General features: G+C 42.7%; 1 protein-coding gene and 1 long non-coding RNA gene across 3 annotated transcripts in view; one reads left to right on the forward strand and one right to left on the reverse strand.

Moving 5' to 3' along the window:
- Positions 1–10,026, forward strand: part of pdcd4b (programmed cell death 4b) — a 46,568-nt gene extending 36,542 nt beyond the window's left edge. Inside the window, exons 9-11 of the mRNA XM_041209340.1 lie at positions 7,188–7,298; positions 8,092–8,231; positions 9,330–10,026. Of these exons, the coding sequence (XP_041065274.1) occupies positions 7,188–7,298; positions 8,092–8,231; positions 9,330–9,378 (300 nt within the window). The 3' untranslated portion in view covers positions 9,379–10,026. The remainder of the gene's footprint in view (positions 1–7,187; positions 7,299–8,091; positions 8,232–9,329) is intronic.
- Positions 10,027–12,903: 2,877 nt separating this feature from the next.
- On the reverse strand, positions 12,904–21,958 carry LOC121289712. Of its 2 annotated transcripts, none has more exons than XR_005945627.1 (3): positions 21,914–21,958; positions 20,211–20,298; positions 12,904–13,173 (listed from the first exon to the last, which is right to left on the reverse strand). It is a non-coding gene; the product is annotated as an uncharacterized LOC121289712 (long non-coding RNA). The 2 variants fall into 2 exon arrangements; XR_005945626.1 differs by having other exon boundaries at positions 21,864–21,928.
- Between the last annotated feature and the right edge of the window lie 2,882 nt (positions 21,959–24,840).

Consider the following 24,840-nt stretch of genomic DNA (forward strand, 5'->3'; position numbering starts at 1 on the left):
GACACAGATTTGATGATACAAAAAGGAAACTGATGTTAGGAGCATTGACTTTGAGTAATGCTTTCAAAAGAAGCTGAGCAATTTGCAGCTTTTATGTTTAAAGTACCTGTCAGCACAGAGAACTGTTACTCCCCTTTTTAACAATATGGATTTGAGCACCATATTGCTCAGTGCAGTTGTTAAAGGAAACTGAATTTATACAAATGGTTTTGGCAATTTTAGCAGTCTATTCATGACTGTAACAAGCAAATTGCACTCTACCTAGCTCCAAAGATTCTACACACAAACGCACCAGCTACAAGCTTGTTATCTTTTAGGTCCAGTATAATGTTTGGAAGCTCCATTTGCGATGGGCTGCAATATATTCTGTATTTTTTTTCAATGCCCACAGTGTACTCTAGCTACACTCAGTCTTGTACTATTGTTGGAGCCTATGCTTAATTTAAATTATCTGGTTATTATGTTTTCAACACTAAGTTTCCACTTTACTGCATTACAGCAGAACCTGTAACTTAGGGATACATACATGACTTGCATTAGGTGTCCTTATTTTCAAAATGGTCATTGTATGTAAACAGGATAAGACAAATATTTCAGGGTTGACTATCTCTTACAACATTTCTCTTTTTTGTTCCCCTTGTCTGGAATAGTGCAGCTATTGCCCTGGCACTGAGATGATTGACCTCCAACAACCACAACCATCTTCCTTTCTGCTAAACATGACTCCAACCAGTGGAGAAGTTTCCCCAGATTCCCATTGACTCCAGTTTTGCAAAGGTTCCTTGATGCCGTTCTCAGTCAGATGCTTTCTTAATATCAAGGGCGGTCACTGTCACCTTGCCTCTTTAGCCCATGTTTCGATTAAGGCTGTAATGAGGTCAGGAGCTGAATGGCCCTGGCAGAATCCAAATTGAGCATCAGTGAGATTATTGTTGAGTAAGTGCCGCTTGTTAGCACTGTCGACGACCCCTTCCATCACTTTATTGATGATCAAGAGTAGACTGATGGGGCAGTAATTGGCCGGGTAGGATTTGTCCACAAAAAGCAGGATGGCATAACTGAGCAATTTTCCACATTGCTGGATAGATCCCAGTGTTGTAGCTGTACTGGAACAGCTTGGCTTGGGTTACGGCTCATTCTAGAGCACAAGTCTTCAGCACTGTTGCTGGAATGTTGTCAGGGCCCATAGCCTTTACAGTATTCAGTGCCTTCAGCCATTTCGTGATATCACATGGAGTGAATTGAATTGGCTGAAGACTAGGATCATTGATGCTGGGGACCTCTTGAGAAGGCCAAGATGGATCATCCACTCAGCACCTCTGGCTGAAAATGGTTGCTAAAATGCTTCAGCCTTATCTTTTGCATTGGATGTGCTGGGCTACCACATTATTGAAGATGGAGATATTCGTGGAGCTGCCTCCTCCCGTTAGTTGTTTCATTGTCCACCACCATTCCCAACTGGGTGTGGCACGATTGCAGAGTTTTGACCTGATCCATTGGTTGTGGGATCGCTTTGCCCCACCTATCACATGCTGCTCCCACCATTTGGCATGCAAGTAGACCTGTGTTGTAGCTTCACCAGGTTGATACCTCATTTTTAGGTATGCCTGGTGTTGCAGCTAGCATGCCCTCTGGTGCTCTTCACTGAACCAGTAGTGATCCCCTGGCTTGGTGATAATGGAGTGGGGGATATGCCAGGCCATGAGGTTACAGATTGTGGTCGAGTACAATTCTGATGCTGCCGATGGCCCATAGCACCTCAGGGATGCCCGGTTTGAATTGCTAGATCTGTTTGAAACCTTACCCATTTAACACGGTAGTAGTGTTACACAACAAAATGGAGGGTATCAATGTGAAGATGGAACTTGGTCTCCACAAGGACTGTGCAGTGGTTACTCCTACCAATTCAGTCGTGGATAGATGCATCTGTGATAGGCAGGTTGTAGAGGATGAGGTCGAATAGGTTTTTCCCTCTTGTTGGTTCCCTCACCACCTGCCGTAGACCCAGGCTAGCAGCCACTAGGACTCACACAGCTTTGTCATTGGTGTTGCTGCTGGCCACACTTGATGTACATTGAAGTCCCCCACTTAGAGTGCATTCTGTACCCTTGCTGCTTTCAGTGCTTCCAAGTGGTAATCAACATGGCAGAGTACTGAAGGGAGTGGTAGGTGGTCAGCAGGTGATTTCCTTGCGCATGTTTAACCTGATGGTACGAGATTTCATGGGGTCCGGAGTCAAAAGTTGAGGACTCCCAGGGGCAACTCCCTCTGATTCTATACCGCTATGCTGCCACCTCTGGTGAGTCTCTCCTTCCGTTGGGACAGAATATACCCAGGGATGGTGATGGCGGTGTCTAGGACATTGTCATACTCACGGAATCATACCTTACAGACTGTCAGGCTGTTGTTTGACGAGTCTGTGGGACAGTTTTTGCACAAGTCCTCAGATATTAGTAAGGACGACTTTGCAGGGTTGACAAGGCTGGGTGTGCCATTATAATTTCTGTTGTCTACTTTGATGCTGGGTGTTCCTTCTGGTTTCATCCCTGATCAACTTTTCTGTAGCGTTTTGGTACAACTGAGTGGCTTGCTAGGCCAGTTCTGAGGGCACATTGCAATCTATGCAGGCCAGACCAGATAAGGATGGCAGATTTCCCTCCCTAGTGAACCAGATGTGATTTTATGACAATTGACAATGGTTTCATGGTCAACATTACTGAGACTAGCTTTTAATTCCAGGTATATGAATTGAATTTAAATTCCACCAACTGCCGTGGTGGGATTTGAACTTGTGTACCCAGAGCATTAGCCTGGGCCTTTGGATTACTAGTCCAGTGACATGTACACTTTGTCACCACCTCTCTCTCCATTGTATCAGGATGGCTTCCTCCATCCAAACTAGACTGGGTTGGCCTCAAGTGTTAACCCAGCGGTCGTGTGATTGAAGCTGGTTTCGGGGACTGCATCCTGCCAATCCATCAGTCATCAGCCAGCCTAAGAACCAGACTCTGAAACTAGCAGCAAGTCATCAAGCAACCAACCTCTTCCAGTTTCAAAGTTCATTTGAGAGCCAACCTCCTGGATGCAAAAACCTCGCAACCTGGCGTAAATCCTTCAGCTTACAAGACCCTCAATTGAATTTTAAATCATCAAATCCATTCAAGAAACCCCAGGCCTGCCATGTGGAAGACCATAAATCATAAACCAGAGACTGAATTAACTGTAATCTGTAAAAGTGCATTGTCTTTTATCTGTATTGTGTACGCATGTGTGCGCAAGAGGGAGAAACTGAGGTGTGTTAATTCGAGGCAAGTGTGTGAGAGTAAATAACTTTTTCAAACTTGCTTCTGAATTTTATTAATTGGAATATATACTCCAAGAGTAAGAAAAAACACAGCTGCCTCCATCTCTCTGTGTCACTGGAATCTCCAAGTTGACAACCTGCACAAGTTGTCATGGCTACTGTTGGGCTGGAGCGCCTGGCATTTTCCAGCCAAATTGGTGGAGATTAATGTCTAGTACACCCCTTCTCAGGATCCCATTCCTCTGCGTGCTGCAGTTGCTAATGTTTAAAGTGTTGTAGGATGTAGCTAGGGAACTGTTAGGAACTCATTAGTGCCTGGAGTAAGTGAATGGAGACTGCAAACAAACCCAGTCAAATCCATTGTTTCTGCATTCCACCTTGAAAATCAGAAGGGGCACACACCCGAAATGTCACCTTTTATACAGAAAAAGTGCAGCATGACCCGACTCCCACCTGTTTTGGAGTGACCCTTGACTATGGCCTAACTTAGCATCACCACCGCCTAAAGACTGCTAAAAAGATCAAGAACAAGTGAACATCATCATCTACAAACTCGCCAGTGCAAGCTTGGGTGCAAAACAGCTGTCCTCTGCACCACTGCCATAGCTCTGGCCTTTTTGGTAGCTAAGTACTGTGCACCAACATAGGTCTCAAATCATCACACCAAACTCATTGACACACAGCTTTGATCGTGGTATCAACTCCAATCTAGTGGTTGCTAGTTCTCTCAAATATCACCCCATCCTCCATTCGACAGGGCACAGCAACATGCACAGTAATAACTCGTATTAACAGCACCTTGGACCTCCCCATCCACACAGATCTTCAAGAGCCACTGTCAACTTGCCTCCTGGATCTATGAAATCTCCTCTGGACATGAATCAAATATCTCCAGCTCCATAAAACTAATGAAACCTGAAGGAAAGCTTGGACAGAAAACATCCTCCCAAATAACCACATTGTCTCCGATCCAGCACCTCAACAACAAGGTTTCAATCTCCCCTGGAGTGTGTGGACAACACCCAATAGAATATGGACTGGACATAGCTGATGTGGCCACCTGATGTACAAATGGCACCTCAAAACTTGGCCTGGCTGCGACTACAGTAAACTTGACCAAGCCATGGAGCGCATAATAACATTTTGCCCCCCAACTCAAGTTTGAGGGTGACATCCTGGACTGCACTTGCTCTGCAATAGGGTGTTGGACTAGTTAGGGAACTTGACATTAAAACTGCGATGACAGCTTCTACTCCTATAGCCATGTGAAAGAAGTAGTGCCTGATGGGCTGCTGGAATCGGGTTGCCAACACAGTCTGGATGCATTCCTAGCATAAAAACAAAAAACTGTGGATGCTGGAAATCCAAAATAAAAATAAAAATACCTCGAAAAACTCAGCAGGTCTGGCAGCACAGTTAACGTTTCAAGTCCGTATGACACTTCATCAGAACTAAGTAAAAATAGAAGAGAGGTGAAATATAAGCTGGTTTAAGAGTTGGGGGGTGGTGGGACAAGTAGAGCTGGATAGAGGGCCAGTGATAGGTGGAGATAACCAAAAGATGTCATTGACAAAAAGGACAGAGAGGTGTTGAAGGTGATGATATTATCTAAGGAATGTGCTAATTAAGGGTAGAAAGCAGGACAAACAAGGTACAGATAGCCCTAGTGGGGGTGGGGTGGGGGAAGGGATCGAAAAAGGCTAAAAGGTAGAGATAAAACAATGGGTGGAAATACATTTAAAAATAATGGAAATAGGTGGGAAAAGAAAAATCTATATAAATTATTGGGAAAAAAAGGGGGGGTCGGAAAGGGGGTGGGGATGGAGGAAAGAGTTCATGATCTAAAGTTGTTGAACTCAATATTCAGTCTGGAAGGCTGTAAAGTGCCTAGTCGGAAGATGAGGTGCTGTTCCTCCAGCTTGCATTGAGCTTCACTGGAACAATGCAGCAGGCCAAGGACAGAGATGTGGGCATGAGAGCAGGGTGGAGTGCTGAAATGGCAAGTGACAGGGAAGTCTGGGTCATGCTTGCAGACAGACTGAAGGTGTTCTGCAAAGCAGTCACCCAGTCTGCATTTGTTGTCTCCAATGTATAGGAAACCGCATTGGGAGCAACAAATGCAGTAGACTAAATTGAGGGAAGTGCAAATGAAATGCTGCTTCACTTGAAAGGAGTATTTGGGCCCTGTTTTATCTCTATCTTTTGGCCGTTTTCGATTCCTTCACCCCACCCCCACTAGGGCTATCTGTACCTTGTTTGCCCTGCTTTCTACCCTTAATTAGCACATTCCTTAGATAATATCACCACCTTCAACACCTCTTGGTCCTTTTGTCTATGACATCTTTTGGCTATCTCCACCTATCACTGGCCCTCTATCCAGCTCTACTGTCCCACCACCCCCTCCCCCTCTTAAGCCAGCTTATATTTCACCTCTCTTCTATTTTTACTTAGTTCTGTTGAAGAGTCATACGGACTCGAAACGTTAACTGTGTTCCTCTCCGCAGATGCTGCCAGACCTGCTGAGTTTTTCCAGGTATTTTTATTTGCATTCCTGGCAGTTTGATTGCATAATGTTCTGACCAAATGACATCCACAAATATAATTGGATTACATTGTAATGGGTGTGGCACCCTGTAGTTGAGATTTTTTCATGCTAGCAGCTATCCTGATAGATGTTCCATGAGCCAGCAGGCGAAGAGGAAACGAGGGGAGCAGGGAAAAGGGAGAAGCCATTCTCCGCATCTCTCTTCCCCACCCCAAATTCTTAGATGCCCCATAATTTTAGCCCCTTAACCACCGTGGGTTTTGTGATTTTAATGAGAGTGAAACTCAGCATTCACCGTCATCACTCTGTGAAACTGACAGCAACTTCTGGTGTCCGCACAGTCATAGGTAAATGCAGAAACCCAAAAATTGCAGTCAGTGATTCCTTGGTTTTCCGTAGATGTACTGTTGAAGCCCTTGGTGGAAATCTTAAACCACTTGATTTGGCATGAACCTCCACTTTTAATGTTGTTAGTCTCGCTGTAAAAACCATGAAAAGGTTATGGTGAGGCCCCATCTGCCCTCTTAGATGGATGTAAAAGTCCCACTATTTCCTTGTTGAATAAAGTATAACTGGGTTTTTAAATGTTCTACTAAGGCATGGTTACTGCTGGACAACCTCTGGCCCTGAAAAATAATTTTATTTGTGTAATGTCAAATTTCTCCATTATGATAAAAGATAAATAAGTTTTTGACTTTTTTTAGCTTTTACCTTAATTCCCATGTGTAAGTCCCATTCTTTATTTTTGCTCTCTGTAAAATGGATAATTGGTGCTTTTTGTTCCTGATTTGCTGTCTAAGTTTGAGCTTCTTGATGACATTGCTGCTAATTGCTGGAGATCCCCAATAGCTGAGGCTAGCATAAAATTAATGTGGGGAATGGTGAAACCCATGAAATTAATGTGGGGAACGGTGAAACCCATAAAATTAATGTGGGGAACGGTGAAACCCATGCCACAGCGATTGCTAGATCTTTCTGGGCAACTTTCCTTGAAATCTGTTGAGAGCACCATCCCCTCACCGCTGACTGCAAAACCCAGGCATGTCTCATTGAAAATTAGACCTCTGCTTTTAAGGACATATGCATGTCTCCAGAATTCTCGGAATATTTTTGAGACTTTTAAAAGTGACTCACAACTGCTTTTTTCCAGCACTTTGGTTTGGAAGACATTTTGAGTTAGAAATTAACTACTGGGTAATACATTACAATATTTTATTACAGTAATTTGGTTTTAAAGCTTGTTTAGAAATGTCTAACAGTGGCTAGTAGAGTTTTTGAAATTAAAATGCAGGTATCTGAGTTACTTTTGATTGTGGTATTCAAAATGTTTATCTTTAGGCTATCGTGATGGTTCTGGAATCAACTGGGGAAACTACATTCAAAATGATACTGAAGCTACTTAAGTCCTTGTGGGAATCAACAATCATAACAGTGGACCAAATGAACAGAGTAAGTGTGCCACCTACTGGGCAACAGCATAGCATGTATTTAAAGGCTTTAAAGTGCTGAAAGCCCAGCCACCACTATGGCCTTATTAGGGTTGATTATTTGTGCTTTAGGCTTCAGGGATTGATTTTGTTAAGAAATCTCTCAAAAGGCTTTGCAGCTCGCTTTTGAATGTTTGCTGATGATATTTAAGTCTCTTTTGGTTTAACATTAATGCTGCCTTTTTTTGTTCGCAAAATAAATGGGTTCACTAGAACTAAGTGTGAAAGCAACCTGTCTATGTGTATTGACACCTGGTACTGAGAAGTGCTGGTGCTTCAGTTTATGCCTGACATTTCCAAGCAACTGACTTCCAACCTCAGCTGAAGTGAGATGCTGTACCTCCTTCCATGAGGTAGGATTGAACTGTCTAGTTACATATGCTGCCAACTATTTCTTTGTCATGAAACTTTGTTGGTATAAATGTATGGTGAGCCAAGTAGGGAGAATATGGTTTAGGAGAATGGGGGATGGAGTGAACAAAGAATGCAGACAGAATGGGGAGAGATTAAAAAACATGACTGATCACATCATGAGTTATTTGGGAGTTTATTGGCAGATGTTTTTTGGATTATCTTTTTAAATTGTTTTCTGCGTATATAAAACACCCCCTAGTTTCTGCAGTGAGATGGCCAAACTTGTCTGATGAAACAACATTTATTTTTAAAAGTACAGAACCTAGCAAAACAGACTCTGCTGCTTCCAAAAATAAAAATGGGTTACTTCTAATTCTAAAATTCTAACATTTCTGTTGCAGGGTTTTGAGAGGGTGTACAAGGAAATTCCTGATATTCATTTAGATGTGCCACAGGCTTACAATGTGATGGAACAATTTGTGGAACAGTGCCATCAAATGGGGATCATAGTGAAACAGCTGAGGGATCTTTGTCCCTCCAGGTGAGTAACATTGTGGTAATTACTCAACTGATTGAGTTTAAAAGAGCAAACCAATCAAAACTTGTATTTCATACATTGACTGTCATGAAACTGACACAATGAGTTGAGTGTACTCCAAGGATACAGTAGACACAATAACTACATAGGAGTTATTTTGAAAGGGTATTTGGTTGCACTCTATGCTATTATTATTCTCCCTACTTAAATTTTTGACCTGCGTCCTTGAAGCACTTTTACAGTCAAACATCCAATCTCTAGCGTAATATATACTGCAATGTTTCTTTCAGTATTCAGAAGTTAATGGTTGGTTCAAGGAAGGTTTCTTCTGTTTTCTATTTATTGTAAAATTGTAAGTTTGTGTGTATAAAAAGCTTGTTTATATTTTTTTCAAAAAATATTTTAACCTTCTTACCTTGCTTCCCATTCACCCACCATGTACGGATGGTGTTCCCACTCAATTGTCAGTGTGCACTGCAGCCATAGTACTTTCCTATCTACAGGATGCACTGCTGCAATTCACTGGACAGCACTTCCCAAACCCGTGGCACCTACCTTGAAGGACAAAGGCAGCAGGTACTTTCCCCTCCAAGTCGTAATTAATCCCAATTTGGACATTCCTTTAACATGGCTGGGTCAGAATCCTGCAACTACAGCATTGTGGGAATATCTTCACCACTTGCTGGAATGCTACAGCTCAGGAAGGTGTTCTCAAGGGCAAATAGGATTGAGCAATAAATACTAGCCAGCGGCACTTCTTTCCTGATAATGGATCAAAAAGATTAGCGTACTTCTTGGGGGTAGTTCATATGTAGTTACCACTGTTTAAACCATGTACTTTTTAGGAGCTAGATGTGTAAAGTGCAGTTATTGAACTTAATTTTCCCATTTTAGTATGAGTTGAATAAAATGCGTTAACCAGTTTGAACAAGTCCAGTCCAATTCAAGTTTGTGCACTACAATCAAGAATTTTTAACATTGTCAGAAGTTGGTGCCATATAGAGGAGCACCTACTACATAATTGCTATTGATTAAGAATTATCTGTACCTGTATTATTAGCGATGTTAATTTATTTTGTTTTGACTGTCTTCATCTTTAAGGGGACGCAAACGCTTTGTGAGCGAAGGAGATGGCGGGCGCTTCAAATGAGAAAGTTGTCAGAGGTGATTAAGCGCAAGTTCCTGCAATTTTTTTTTTTGTTTTTGTGCAGTCAACTTTCTGATTATAGCTTTTCAGTCCCTATAGCTCTCATCACATGTGAGCATTGGGCACAAGTTAAACCTCATTAAATATTTTCGAGTGCATTCGCTACGAAAATAGAACCAAAAAGCACTTAATATGTGGGGTATAGATTTTCTCTTTTTCCAAGGGTGAAGAATTAACAGCAGTGCCACACGCTTGTGGTCAATGAAAATAAGCTACCTAAGGATATATATAGGTAATCTGATCATTCCATAGTCTTGTACAAACTTCACTGCCAAGCCTTTCTGAATACTATGGTCTTCAAAAAGACTGGCTTAAATACTGAAATCTCTATGAATGGGTTACACATGCTGTGTGTAATGGATCTCTTGGCTGCTAATGCTAAAAATGCAATGCTTCAAGCAGTTTAAAAAAAGCTGGACTCTACCTTTTTATTTCTGTACAATTTCCAGCAGAATGTATAAACTGTCCAATTGATTTATGGTACAAATAACTTCTGGCATTAAAAATTGATTTTGAAGATGGAATATGACAGTGGATGTACTTTTCTTCCTTGCAGAACATGAAAATCAAAATAAAGTTGGTTTTTAAAAAGTGAAGATTTTTCTTTGTCTTCCCCCACCACACCACTATTTTGCAAGTTGTTCAGTTAGAAACATAGGAAAATATCAGACCAGCAAATCTGATGCATTCCATCTCACAAAAATCACAGAATTTTAACAGCACAGAAGACCCATTTGGACCATCGTGTCTGCATTTGCTCTCCAAATGAGCATTATGACCTAGTGGCCTTGCCCTGCGTTTTCCCCGTACCCCTGAACATTGTTTCTATTCAAATAATCATCTAATGTCCTCTTGAATGTCTCGAATGAACCTGCCTCCACCACACTTCCAGGCAGTGCGTTCCAGACCTGAACCACTCGCTGTGTGAAAAAGTTTCTCTCACATCACATTTGCTTCTTTTGCAAATTACTTTAAATCTGTGCCCTCTCATTCTTGATCCTTTTACAAGTGGGAACAGCTTCTCCCTTTCTACTCTGTCCAGCCCCCTCATGGTTTTGAACATCTCTATCAAATCTCCTCTTATCCACCTTCTCTGCAAGGAGAATCAGTCGCCCTTGGTCCAAAACTAATACCTTAGATAGCCATGCACTATTATAACTTGCTTGAGCCATGAAGAGATGTTAAAAAGACCAAAAATTGTTTAATCAAAGAAAACATTCATGATTTCTTAATGGAATAAAGTGAATCATCATATTTTTGAGATTTCTGCATAGAAAAGAGGTGTGAGGTGATTATAATTGGAATTGGTTTATACGGATGGTAGTTAGAATGTGGGGGAAAAAAATTAAGCATACCCTTGTTGTGGGATGATGACCAGCATTGTACCCAATCCTGTATCAGTATGTATTAAAACAAACATTTTCATTTTTACCAAGAACCTGAAATGGTGACATGCTTGGAGTCACTTGAACTGATAGATCATTGGGTTTGTGATTCTCATCTGGTGAGAATCCCTGCCTTTTGGTAAGCATTGTTATTTTACTAGCTTTAAATTTGGTGAATGATTAGAATATAAAACAAAGCTTAATACGTATATTTAAAAACTCCGTGGAGAAAATTTGTATCTCCTGAATTTTTGATGGAACTGATTAGCACAAGAACTGAAAACAGGACATCTTACCTTGACATGACACCTTTCAATAAGCATCATTTTTTTTTAAGGTCACTGGGACATAACTGATTCATGCACTGTTCAACTCCTAAAATGGCATAGCACATTAAAAATAAATAACAGCTTTATAAAAAGAGTGGATGTCTAAATAACAAAAATGACGTGAATGACAGGATGCTGAACTTGATTAGATCTTTGATAATATGAAGTTGCAGGCTGTAGCTGATGACCTAGGAAAATTTACTTGTGACTTGTAGTAATTAGCATTGCAGTGTAAGAAAACAGGCATACGTGCAAGGCACCCTTGTAATACCGCAATAGGTTCAACTGATTTTATTCAACTTAAACAATTCTAACACCCTAGGAAGTTTCCCTGAAATTGTTTGGAATTCCATCTCTGTAGAGCACCCAAGCTCTTTTAGTTCCTTGGATGTCAGAGAGTTTCTTTAAAGCAATTGTCATATCAAACCGACAGGACGAAACATTTCCAAAAGGAAGTCACTTGTTTTGCCTGATGCTACATTCCTAAAACATAAAGGAGTGGACTGGCTGATGGCGCTTAGCATGAAAGAAAATGGTAAGGGGTGGAGAGGGGAGTTGATAAGAGAAACAACCTTCAGAGCTAAAATTAACACACTTAGAACATTTTAGATCCAAAATTGATTTTAAAAGGAAAAAAATGTAGTGGCTTTGGAGGTATTTCTTCTGAAATTTAGAACTTTTTTTGAAAACTGAACCCACCCAAGTTCCCAGGTCTCTAACAAAATTCTTGATTCTAACTTCAAATTAAGTTTAAAGCCAAGAACTTGCATATATAAATCATCACATCTCAGTGCTTCACATTCAACAAGTTACATTATGGGGTTGTTATGTGTCAACAAGTTACATTATGGGGTTGTTATGTGTATAGGCAATTTATGCATAGCAAGATCCCACCACTATCATTTGGATAAATAAGCAGTTAATCTGTTGTGCTGTTGGTTAGACTACCTGGAGAACTTCCTTGATTTCCTTTGTCTATACAATGTCCACCTAAACCATCACAACAGGCACAGGGAGCATTACTGTAGTATCTCATACATTTGGCAGCACCTCTGCCATTGCAACACTCCAGTCTAGATTATATGCTGCAGCCCTAAAGTGAAGCTTGAATCCCATAACCTATTGACCCACTGAAGCAACAGCAGCTATACCATTTGGAATCTGTAGAACTTAAATTCTATTGTCATTCTTTGAACTGATGATGGCATACGACTACTCTGAATAATTTAACTTTTAACTTGATCAGAAAGCATAATACTTTCCTCAATTCTAATGTTGCTTGAATAACATTACATGACAGGTGCTTCCAGTATGTCAATGTTAATGCAATCCTATAGTGAGGTCTGAGAGGAACAGATATGATCAGTTGCACCATAACTGTGAGGTTTGAGCTTGTGTATTTAATGCCCTCCCCACCCAAAAAACATAACGTTGACTATTTGACTAATGCCACCATGTGGTATAACAATCTACTTAAAGTTCATTTAATTTGCTTTAATATTTGTAAGTTTCCTTTAAATGTTGTCTTTTGTTTTTGCAGTTTCCCTTTGGGGCAAATTAAAAGGCAGCCCCTTAATGTGTTAATTTAGTTTATTTGGTTTGTAGTCAAAAGAGTTACAAGTGGTATGTGAGCTTGCACGACTGTTTTCTTCAAAATTGGTGTGAATGACAAACCAGACAATATGTTTCTGTTTTAGATTAAAAATACAACTAACCCCAAATCAAAGTTAAAACGAGCGTTACAAAATGTCAACTTGAAGTTTCACAATACTGATGTAATTGATGATGGTAAGTTATCATTACAACTTGGAATGTAACTGTGACAGGTTTTGTGGATACAATCAATCCAGTGAGATTGGGGAAATGATCTTATTTCTGTTCTTTTTGTGCCATTTCCTGTTGCCGAATGGTCTCCTGTGCTTCCCTCTGCATTTTCTCCATCTTCTCCAACGTTACTGATTTAAGTGGCAGCAGCTTTGGTTTGCAGAGCACCATAGCAGGAACATCCTCAAAGGAGAGCTGACCTAGTGTAAATGAATTATGGATTAAAATAAATGTGTAGTATTAACTGCATAATATTCAATCTGTTTCTCTATCTTCATTTCCCTCCTTTTCAGTAGGGAAAATAGTTACTATTTCAGAGCATTAATGCTCATTGTCGGATCTTGATTGATTGGATGACTCCTGGCTGCTTTATCTTCCCAGGCCCAGGACACTAGCATCCCTACTTCTGACCTGGCTGGGATTCAACAAACACAAGTTGGGGACTTCCCTGGTCTGTATGCACACCAGGTATTGCACATGCTTTCTAAAGTGCCAGGGCAAATAGTACCATTAATAATACAGGTTACTTAGGTTGATTAACAGTATCCAGAAAGCATTCTGATCATGTTCTTTATATTTAGTGTTGTTTGTTTTTAAAAGAGCCATTAATTCTAGTAGTGTGTGCGCGTTGCAAGCTAAACAGGTTATTGTTCCAGAACTAATATTTTAATTTTATGGTTGATTAAGTTGAAATCCACTCTACACAAGTGGCTGATTTACCAGCCTGATTTTAAAAAGAACGATTGTAAATGCACAGATTTTAATGATCTTTGTAATACTTGCCAGTACAAGTCCTTACAGAAGCCACAGTAGTACTCTAAATAGGAATCACAAATGCTCAGAGTCCTATTTGTAGAATATGCTAGTCTCTGAATAACATATCTTAAAGCTATAAACACAATATTTGTTGCTGAACTCCTCATGCCAGTGCTTGTTGCCATTGGTCTCTTGAGCTTTCCCTTTTGTCTTTCCTTAAATTTCACTTTATATTGCAACTTCCACTTGGCTTAGGATGCAAAAACAGCTTTCAGAACAAATGTATATAAAATGTATACAAAAGCCTGAGGGTCGAGGCCCAGATCGAGCTAGCTGGAGCAGCAGCTAAACACCAAGAGGAACCCTGCCAGGATTCGAAACAGGCTGACGAAAGTGACATCAGCGCAAAGCAGAGAGCTGATTGGTAGGTGGTGGATAAATTGTTTTTCTCCACTTTAAAGCTACATTAAGGAAAGGCAAGAGTTCTAGCTTTTTTTAAAAAAAGAAACAAATAATTTTCTACTTGGCTTAAATTTAGCATGAGAGTAGTTTATGGCAGGGGAAGTCAGTTCCTTGTGTTGCACGGCCTGCAGAATGTGGGCAGCCTTAGATGCTCCTGGCACTCTGGATGACCATATCTGCAGGAAGTGCCACCGGTTTGACCAGCTTGAGCGCTGGGTTTCGGAGCTTGAGCGTAGGCTGGAGAGACAGCAGTGCAACCGCAAGGCTAAGAGTTACATGGATAGCACGTTTTTGGACGTGGTCACCCCACAACTTAAGGAAGTGCAATCAAAGAGGAATTGGGTGACCATCAGTCAGAAAAAGGGACGCAGGCAAGTGGTCAGGAAAGCCCCAGAGTGCATCTCACTCAAGAACAGTTTTTCTGTGTTGGAAAACAGTGATAGTGACGGTTCATCTGGGGAGTGCAGCCAGAGCCCAGCAGCACAGAGGGGGAGGAGAAAGAGAGGAAGAGCAATAGTGGTAGGAGACGCAACAGTGAGGGGTACAGACAGGCGTTACTGCGGCCGTAGACGTGACTCCAGGATGGTGTGTTGCCTCCCTGGGGCCAGGGTCAAGGATGTCACTGAACGGCTGCAGGGCATTCTGAAGGGGGAGGGCGAACAGTCAGAGATTGTGATTCACATTGGTACCAACAACATAGGTGGAAAGAGGGATGAGTTCCTGAAACAAGAATTTGGGGGGCTAGGTGAAAAGCAGGACCTCAAAGATTGTAATCTCTGGTTACTCCCTGTGTCGTGTGCTAGTGAGTATAGGAATAGGCAGATGGAGAAGATGAATGCATGGCTGAAGAGTTGATGCAGGAAGTGGGGGGGGGCTTTAGTTCCCTGGATTAGTTGGTCAGTTTCTGGGGAAGGTGGGATCTGTACAAGTCCGACGGGTTACACCTGAACCGGAATAGGACTAACATCCTTGTGGGGAGTTGCTAGTGCTGCTTGTGGGGGTTTAAACTAATTTGGCAAGGGGTGGGATACGGAGTGGAGGTAAAGTAGGAGGTGATGTACAGACAAGTATAGAAGAAAATCCAAGTCAGTCTGGAAGCAGACCATAAGTAATCAAGTTAAGGCACAAGGGAGCATGACAAGGCTGGATGGCAAGGGGTTTATGCAAGGGGTCTTGCGAGTAAGGCAGATGAGTTGAGGGTGTTGATTAACACGTGGAGATATATCATTGCTGTTGCGGAGACATGGTTGAGAGAGGGGCAGGACTGGCAGCTCAATATTTCGCAGTATAGAATCTTCAGGCAAGTCGGGGGTTGGGGGGGGTGTAAAAGAGGTGGTGATGTTGCAATATTGATCAAGGAGTCAATTACTGCAATAAGGAAGTGATATCTTAGAAGGTTCCTCAAACGAGGCCATATGGATAAAACTTAAAAACAAAAAGGGGGCGCTTCTGAGAGTGTACTATAGACCCCCAAAGAGTCAGGGATAGAAGGGCAGATGTGTAGGCAAATCTCAGAAGCGTAAAAATAGTAGGGTGATAACAGTAGGGGATTTCAACTTCCCCAATATTAACTGGGATAGACAAAGTGTGAAAGGCTTAGAGAGGGCGGAATTCTTATAATGTATCCAGGAGAGCTTTTTAAGCCAGCACATAGAAAGTCCTACAAGAGAGGGGGCAGTACTGGACCTAGTTTTAGGGAACGAAGCCGGGCAAGTGGTAGAAGTGTCAGTGGTGGAGCCTTTCGGTGATAGCGACCATAACTCAGTAAGATTTAAGGTAGTTATGGAAAAGCACAAAGATGGACCGGAAATAAGGTCTTGAATTGGGGGAAGGCCGATTTTAATATGATAAGACAGGATGTAGCCAAGGTGGACTGAGAGCAGCTATTTGTAGAAAAATCTACGTCAGAGTACTGGGAGTCTTTCAAAAAGGAAATAGTGAGAGTGCAGAGCCAACATGTTCCCACAAAGGTGAAGGGTGGGACCAACAAGTCCAGAGAACCCTGGAGATCAAGGAATGTACAGGATTGGATAAGGAAAAAAAGGGAAGCTTATGGTAGATACTGAGGGCTCAAAACAGCAGAAGCCCTTGGAGTACAGAAAGTGCAGGGGGTTATATAAAAAAGAAATTAGGAGAGTGAAGAGGGGGGGCATGAAAAAATACTAGCGGGTAAAATAAATGAAAATGCAAATATATTAGGGGCAAGAGGATAACTGGGGAAAGAGTTCGGCCCATTGAGGACCAAAGTGGCAATCTGTGTGAGGAGCCAGAAGGGGTATGAGAGATTTTAAATGAGTACTTTGCATCTGTATTCACTATAGAGAAAGACAATGTAGGTATAGAGATCAGGGAGGGGGATTGAGATATACTTGAACAAATTAGCAGAGAGGGAGGAGGTTTTAGCAGACTTAAAAGTGGATAAATCCCCAGGCCCAGATGAGATGCATCCCAGGCTGTGGTGTGAGGCAAGGGAGATTGCAGGGGCCCTGTCATTAATTTTCAAATCCTCTCTGGCCACAGGAGAGATGCCAGAGGAATGAAGGACAGCTAATGTGGTACCACTATTCAAGAAGGGTGGGAGGGATACCAAGAACTATGGGCCAGTGAGTCTAACATCAGTGGTAAGAAAATTTCTGGAAAAAATTCTGAGGGACAGAATTAACCGCCCCTTGGAGAGGCAGGAATTAATCAAGGATAGTAAGCATAGCTTTGCAGGGGGAGATCATGTCTAACAAACCTGATTGAATTTTTTGAGGAGATGACTAGGTGTGTAGATGGTGGTGGTGCAGCTGATATAGACTACATGGACTTCAGTAAGGCTTTTGACAAAGTTTCGCATGGGAGACTGGTCAAGAAGGTAAGATGCCATGGGATCCAGGGCAATTTGGCAAATTGAATCCAAAATTGGCTTAGTGGCAGGAGGCAGAGGGTGATGGTTGAAGGTTGTTTTTGTGACTAGAAGCCTGTGTCCAGTGGCATACCGCAGGGGAAGAATTTTCCCGTCAGCGAGCAGGGGCGGGAACAACGCAGGAGTTCTGCCCGACATCATCCTGCATCATTTGCATTTTCAGGTAGGCGGGGGCACAGCCAAGTCAGGTGTGTGCCCGCCAACCTATCAATGGCCTATTGAGGCCATTCAAAAAACAATTAAACCAATTAGTGGACCTGCCCATCCAAACTTAAGGTTGGTGGGCAGGTCGGGAGCACTGGCGGGCACCTGAAAAAGCATGAAACCTCACCTAAGGGCGGGATGAGGTTTCATTACAGAATTTTAAAAATTAAGATTCACTTTTATTTAAAATTATGTCCATGTCCCAATTCATGTGACATGGATGGTAAATGAAATTTTCAACAGAATAACTTTTTCACTTGGGAACCAATCTCCCTGAGGCAGCACTGAGTCTCGGGGAGATCGGAACGCTCCTTCATGCGCGTGTGTGCTGGAGCATACTTCTATGTTTGGCATTCCTCCCCCACACAGAAAGCGCATAGTGCTTCTGTGCAGACGTCACGCTGGGCGAACCTTAATTCGCCCGCCCACGAGAAATGGCATGGTGCCAATTGGAGGTCTGTCTGCCCGCTCCCGCACCCCCCCCCCCGATGGTGGGAAAATGTTGCCCCAGGGCTCGCTGCTGGGTCCCTTCTGTTTGTAGTGTATATTAATGATCCAGACATGAATGTAGGAGGTATGATCAATAAGTTTGCAGATGACATGAAAATTGGAGGTGTGGTAAAAATAGTGAGGAGGAAAGCTTTATTCTATAGGACAATATAGATGGGCTGGTCAGGTGGGCAGAACAGTGGCAAATGGAATTTAATCCTGAAAAGTGTGAGATGATGATTTTTTGGAGTAGTAACAAGGCAAGGGAATACACGATGAATGGTGGGACCCTAGAAAAAGACCTTGGAGTACATAGATCCTTGAAGGCAGCAGGACAGGTAGATAAGATGGTTAAGAAGGCATATGGGATACTTGTCTTTATTAGTCAAGGCATAGAATATAAGAGCAGGGAGGTTATGTTGGAGCTGTATCAAACGTTAGGCCACAGCTGGAGTAGTGTGTGCAGTTCTGGTTGCCACATTATAGGAAGGATGTAATTGCGCTGGAGAGGATGCAGAGGAGATTCAACAAGATGTTGCCTGGGCTGGAGCTTTTCAGCTATGAAGAGAGACTAGATAGGCTAGGGTTGTTTTCTTTCGAGCAAAGAAGGCTGAGGGGGTACCTGATTGAGGTGCACAAAATTATGAGGGGCATAGCTAGGGTAGATAGGAAGAAAATTTTCCCCTTAGTGGAGGGGCCAATAACCAGGGGGCATAAAATTAAGGTGAGGGGCAGGAGGTTTAGAGGGGATTTGAAGAAAAATCTTTTCACTCAGAGGGGTGGCGATTATCTGGAACTCACTGCCTGAATGGGTGGTAGAGGCAGGAACCCTCAACATTTATGAAGTATTTAGATGAGTACTTGAAACGCTATAGCAAACAGGGCTATGGGCCAAGTGCTGGAAAATCGGATTAGAGTAGAATAGGGGCTTGATGACCAGCGTGGACAGGATGGGTCAAAGGACCTCTTTCAGTGCTGTATAACTCCAAGTATAAAAATCATCACCTCTTTGTAAAAAAATTAAAGGAGGAGTACAGTACTTCAGAACTAAATCAATTAAACTTCAGCTGTTCCTTTCTTCATATTTGCGGTACAACTGCAATTCCCTGGTAGCTGTTTTGTTTGTACTAAGACAATATGCTAAATACCATGTGTACGACAAAAGCCAATCTTAAATCTACACAGCAATATGAGGTGCTGCACTAAATCACGTTAAAGAACAGGGTCCACAATCACTGTTCTACACTATCCCTGTTCCATCATGTGTGTGTCTCTTTCCCCTTTGAGAACAATGGAGTTTTCAGCAAACAAAACCCCAAAAGATTTGATTTATTGTATCAGAAACAGAGGCAGAGCTATTTCTGCAGAGATGTACACTGAATAAATAATACGATGTACAGTGTGATTCACCAGGGCCAGGTCAGCTTATTTTTGTATTTCTACTGTAAGCCGAGGTCAGCTATTAGCTCCCTTTACTCCAGCTCTAAGATCTACATTGATAAATTAATGTTGAATTACAGAGAGTTTATGGCTGCAGTTTAGTGAATACAAATTGGGTCAACAGTGCTCAAACTCATTTTACACAAGACTTTTGGAGCCAGCAGATAAGCAAGAGATTTTTATACTGCCACTGAAAGGACAGAGCACCAATTGCTTGTGCCACCCAGTACATCACCTAAATAAATGTAACCATTAGGAACGAAGTATCATATAATCGTTTCAAATCCTATAAAACAGATGTTACAGCAACATAAAACAAAAACACATTTATTAAAAGGTCCTGACTTTTTAAAAAATGCTTGTTTCCAGACAACAAGGGTTTATGAAACTCCTTTGGGCAGTTTTGCTGTCTCAGGTTTTCAATACAGTTGGTGTAAACAAATGTTGTTATTTCTGATACTGGTGCCAGGTAACCGCCCAGCTCTGGGTAAATATGTTTTGGTGGACTGGATTCAGTATATTCCATGATCCCATGCCTAACCAGGTAATGCTATCAGCCTCACATTATTTGAATAAATAGCTCATCTGTAGGTACTAAAAGGTTTTCTCAAGTACAGTTTGTATTCGAACAAAACACCCTGGAAACACTCGGCAGTTCAAGCAGCATCTGTAAATAGAGAAATAAGAGTTAATATTTCAGGTCAATTCTGATGAAAGGTCACTGACCTGAAGTATTAAATCAGTTCATGCAGCATTTGTGGAGATTCAGCATTTTCAGTTTTTATTTTAGATTTCCAACCTCAAGAGTATCTTGCTTCTCTATTAAAATAGGCTCATCTGACTCACTAAAACAAAGATTCACCCTAAAGTTCTTGAACTTGGGAAGATGAAATAGAAGGTGTCAACATTGCAGAATATATTCAGCTGTGGCAAATGGTTTAACCCAGAACAGCAGAACACAAATAAATAAAGACACACCTTGTTTAGGAAGGACTTCTCGAAACATGGACTTTACTTCTGGCATTTTTAATCACGTTCAAACTGTGTCTGCAATGTGTTGAATATCCTGGAAAAAAAACAATTATTATTGTGGACTTAAACTGCCTGTGTTTAAGATTTCACATTTTAATGAAAAATGAAACATGGCTGTCATCTTGCCCAGGTTTAACTTACAGCTTCAGCTGAATTTTGATAAGTGTGTAATCAATTTTTTTTTTAAGTCTATAAGTCTTAAATGATCCAAATGAATCCCCTGAACACAGAATCCCACGTCTATGTTGAACCAACTTCTTATTAGAGGGAAATAGACTAAATAGCCTCTTGGAATGTTTTACAATGTTAATGATGCTAAATGCAGGTTGTTAACATGGTCTGGCATAAGTCATTTATTAGACTTAACCTGAAAAAGTAATTGGTTTTGTAATGCTTTAGAATTTCATTACAAATGTTAAAATGTTATAACTAGTAGCGTCACTGATATTGCAATGAAACGATTAAGGTATGTAAAGAGATCAAAACAGTTACTCAAAAGTATAGAGGTACTGGCCAAAAAAATAGATTGAGGACACTTTTACAGGATATCTGGTGAAGTGGAGAGGCAAGGAGAGTGCATTCCTGAGGCCAAAAAAAGGTTAACTTTGAGTACTAAGGGAGTGCTGCACTGTCTTTTGAATGAGGCTTTAAACAAACACCTCGTATGCCCTCTCAAATTGATGTAAGGATTGCCTGGCACCATTCTGAAGAAGAGCAGAGGAATGCTCCAGTGGCATAGACATAACTTATCCCTCAATCAACACCATGAAAGCAGATTATCCAGTCATCATATTGTTTGTGGGAGCTTTAATGTTGATCTGATAGTGGGACTTAATATTCCTTCTAGAAGATGGCATCTCCAATATTGCTGCACTCCCCCAGTGCAGCACTGGAAAACAAACTGGTAGTTAAGTCTTAGGCTATTAGCAATGTATTTTTCAAAACAAAGTTATTATGAGTTAAGTAAAATAAGCTCACAGTACAGGCAATAAATGTCACCCTTGCTCGGAGCCGGGGAGGGGGCGGGGCGACATCACCCAGGCTGTGCCGGAGGGGGCGGGGCTAAACCAGCCACGCTCAGCGCCGGAGGGGCGGGGCGACGCCAGCCACGTTCAGTGCCGGAGGGGCGGGGCGACGCCAGCCACGTTCAGTGCCGGAGGGGCGGGGCGACGCCAGCCACGCTCAGCGCCGGAGGGGCGGGGCGACGCCAGCCACGCTCAGTGCCGGAGGAGGGGGCGGGGTGAAGCCAGCCACGCTCAGTGCCGGAGGAGGGGGCGGGGTGAAGCCAGCCACGCTCAGCGCCGGAGGGGGCGGGGCTAGGAGCCATGCTCAGCGCCAGAGTAGGAGCTGAGGCCAGTCTATGCGGAGGGGGCGGGGTTCTAATGCTGTAATCAACAGGAAACCATTCCCATGGCAACAGCGCCACCTGCCCAGCCCAATGGCGTCGCCCCCGTACAGCAGCCGAAAGCGGCTCCTTCGTTCGTTCGTCTGTCCGTCGACCCGAGACCACCGCCCAAACCCTCAGGCACCGCGGGCGGGTTCTATCCGTGTGCTTTCTGCCGCCCGCACCCCGCGGGGACGAACAGGGCGCAGACAAACCCGCCACTCCGACATTAGCCCGCGGCGTCACTCTCTGCAGACCAACGTACCCGGCTGCGTAATCCATGACGTCATCGCACTGTCGCGCGTCACGTTACGCGTCCAGTTCGCGTCACCCGCTTGGCATAAGCCCCGCCCCTTGAGGTATTGCGCAATCTGGGCTCCCTTTGCGGAAGTGGCCAAGGCTGAGCCCAGGTTATTGATTAACATTTGGGGACCTTCCTCTTTCAAAAGCGGCATGTGTTGTGCATTCCCCAGGTTTATATCCCATCTTCACTAGTTTACCCAGGGTTACCAACTCACCAGGATTGAATCTCCAGGACACTGTTGCAAGATTCCCAGGGAAAAAGAATTGTCAAGAATTGTGTCTGTGTCTTTTTAATGCTTTAAACACTTGTCCACCGCATGTAAAAATATTGGCAATTTGGGGGAAAAGCTGCTTGTAACAGTCAAGAATCATGAACAATTTTCCAATTGGCGTGGGAAGGCAGGGTGCCACAGGTACAGTAGATTGAGGAGCATAGGAACATTAGTGGGCCACTCAGCTTCTTGAACATGTTGCCACCATTCAATGAGACCATGGCTGATCAGTACCTTAACTATTTGGTGCCTTGTTACCATATCCTTGAACACCCTTGTCCAGCAAAAAAATCTACCACTCTCAGGTTTAAAATTATTAAATCTGGCAGGAGGGTTGGCGTGGGGTGATTAGAGGCAGGAGGTCATGTGGTGACACCTCCAGGAATATGTCTGAACAGAGTTTATTTCTTCATCCGTATTCATTTTATTTTAAAAGCAAAAAAACTGCGGTTGCTGGAAATCCAAAACAAAAGTTCAAAAAACACCCGGAAAAACTCGGCAGGTCTGGCAGCATCTGCGGAGAGGAACACAGTTAACGTTTCGAGTCCGTATGAGTCGGTAAGGAGAAAAAGAAAAGAGGTGAAATATAAGAGGCGGGGTGGGACAAGTAGAGCTGGATAGAGGGCCAGTGATAGGTGGAGATAGCCAAAGGATGTCATAGACAAAAGGATAAAGAGGTGTTGAAGCTGAAGCAATGCTAATAGGTGACATTAAGGGTAGAAAGCAGGGCGAGCAAGGTACAGATAATCCTAGTGGGGGTGGGGTGGGGAGAAGGAATCGAAATATGCTAAAAGGCAGAGATAAAACAATGGATGGAAATATATTTAAAAATAATGGAAATAGGTGGGAAAAGAAAAATTTATATAAATTATTGGAAAAAAGGAGGGATCAGAAAGGGGGTGGGGACAGAGGAGAGAGTTCATGATCTAAAATTGTTGAACTCAATATTCAGTCCGGAAGGCTGGAAAGTGCCTAGTCAGAAGATGAGGTGCTGTTCCTCCAGTTTGCGTTGAGCTTCACTGGAACATTGCAGCAGGCCAAGGACGGACATGTGGGCATGAGAGCAGGGTGGAGTGTTGAAATGGCAAGTGTCAGGGTGGTCTGAGTCATGCTTGCGGACAAACCGAAGGTGTTCTGCAAAGCGGTCACCCAGTCCTCGTTTGGTCTCACCAAAGTAGAAGAAACCGCATTGGGAGCAATGATTGCAGTAGACTAAATTGAGGGAAGTGCAAGTGAAGTGCTGCTTCACTTGAAAGGAATGTTTGGGCCCTTGGACGGTGAGAAGAGGGGAAGTAAAGGGGCAGGTGTTACACCTTCTGCGGTTGCATAGGAAGGTGCTGTGGGAGGGGGTTGAGGTGTATGGGGTGATGGAGGAGTGGACCATGGTGTCACGGAGGGAACGATCCCTGAGGAATGCCACCGGGGGGGTGAAGGGAAGATGTGTTTGGTGGAGGCATCATGCTGGAGTTGGCAGAAATGGCAGAGGATGATCCTTTGAATGCGGAGGCTGGTGGGGTGATAAGTGAGGACAAGGGTGACCCTATCATGTTTCTGGGAGGGAGGAGAAGGCGTGAGGGCGGATGCGCGGGAGATGGGCCGGACACGGTTAAGGGCCCTGTCAACCACCATGGGTGGAAAATCTCAGTTAAGGAAGAAGGAAGACATGTCAGAGGAACTGTTTTTGAAAGTGGCATCATCAGAACAGATGCGACAGAGGCGAAGGAACTGAGAGAATGGGATGGAGTCCTTACAGGAAGCGGGGTGTGAGGAGCTGTAGTCGAGGTAGCTGTGAGAGTCGGTAGCTTTGTAATGGATATTGGTGGACAGTCTATCACCAGAGATTGGGACAGAGAGATCAAGGAAGGGAAGGGAATTTTATTTTAGTTTTCTTCTGCTGCAAATTGTATCTATGGAAGCATTACAACCAATCCCTTATTGAGGCAAAAAAAAGTTGGATAGCACTATTTTTAAAAATATAATTTCATGCATTTTTGTTTCATTTTATTAGACGTGGTAACTGCATTTCTGTTTTACTTTAGCCTACATAGTTGAGAGAAAAATGTTGTGGTAGCCTCAGTCAGCCTTTGGGATTTACTATTAAAATGTATCCTATTGATTGTAAGATTTATTCAGTTTTCAGTATTGGAAATTAAGCAGGTGTATTGTGGAAAACTATTTGCATCTGTGAAAGAGATGGGCCGAATGGCTTTTTCAGATTTCATGAAAACATTCAGCAGGTCAGGCAGCTACCGTGGAGAGAAACAGAGTTAATATTTCAGGTCAAGATTACCTTTCATCAGGATTTTGCTTTTATTTTCAGGTTTCATGTTGGTTGTGTGCTTATGTTAGAAAGATATATTCATTCTGTCCCATTTTTCCAAAACGTTGTTTCATCTATTAGTTTCGAATTTTGCCCCTCCTTTGACTGGTGCCCCAATTCAGGAAATCTGAAGGAACAAATAAGTTCCAGATAGTGTGTTCATGATTTATTTTCACCATAAGCATGGAAACCTGAGGTGATTTGTGGTCCTAGAGGTAACTTTGAACATTTCTTACATTAGTGTTCAGCCTATAAACCCTTTCATCAGCTGGAGGAGGTTGCTGTTTATCTTGTTGA

The sequence above is a fragment of the Carcharodon carcharias genome, chromosome 17 (assembly GCF_017639515.1).
Source record: "Carcharodon carcharias isolate sCarCar2 chromosome 17, sCarCar2.pri, whole genome shotgun sequence".
NCBI classification, from domain to species: Eukaryota; Metazoa; Chordata; class Chondrichthyes; order Lamniformes; family Lamnidae; genus Carcharodon; species Carcharodon carcharias.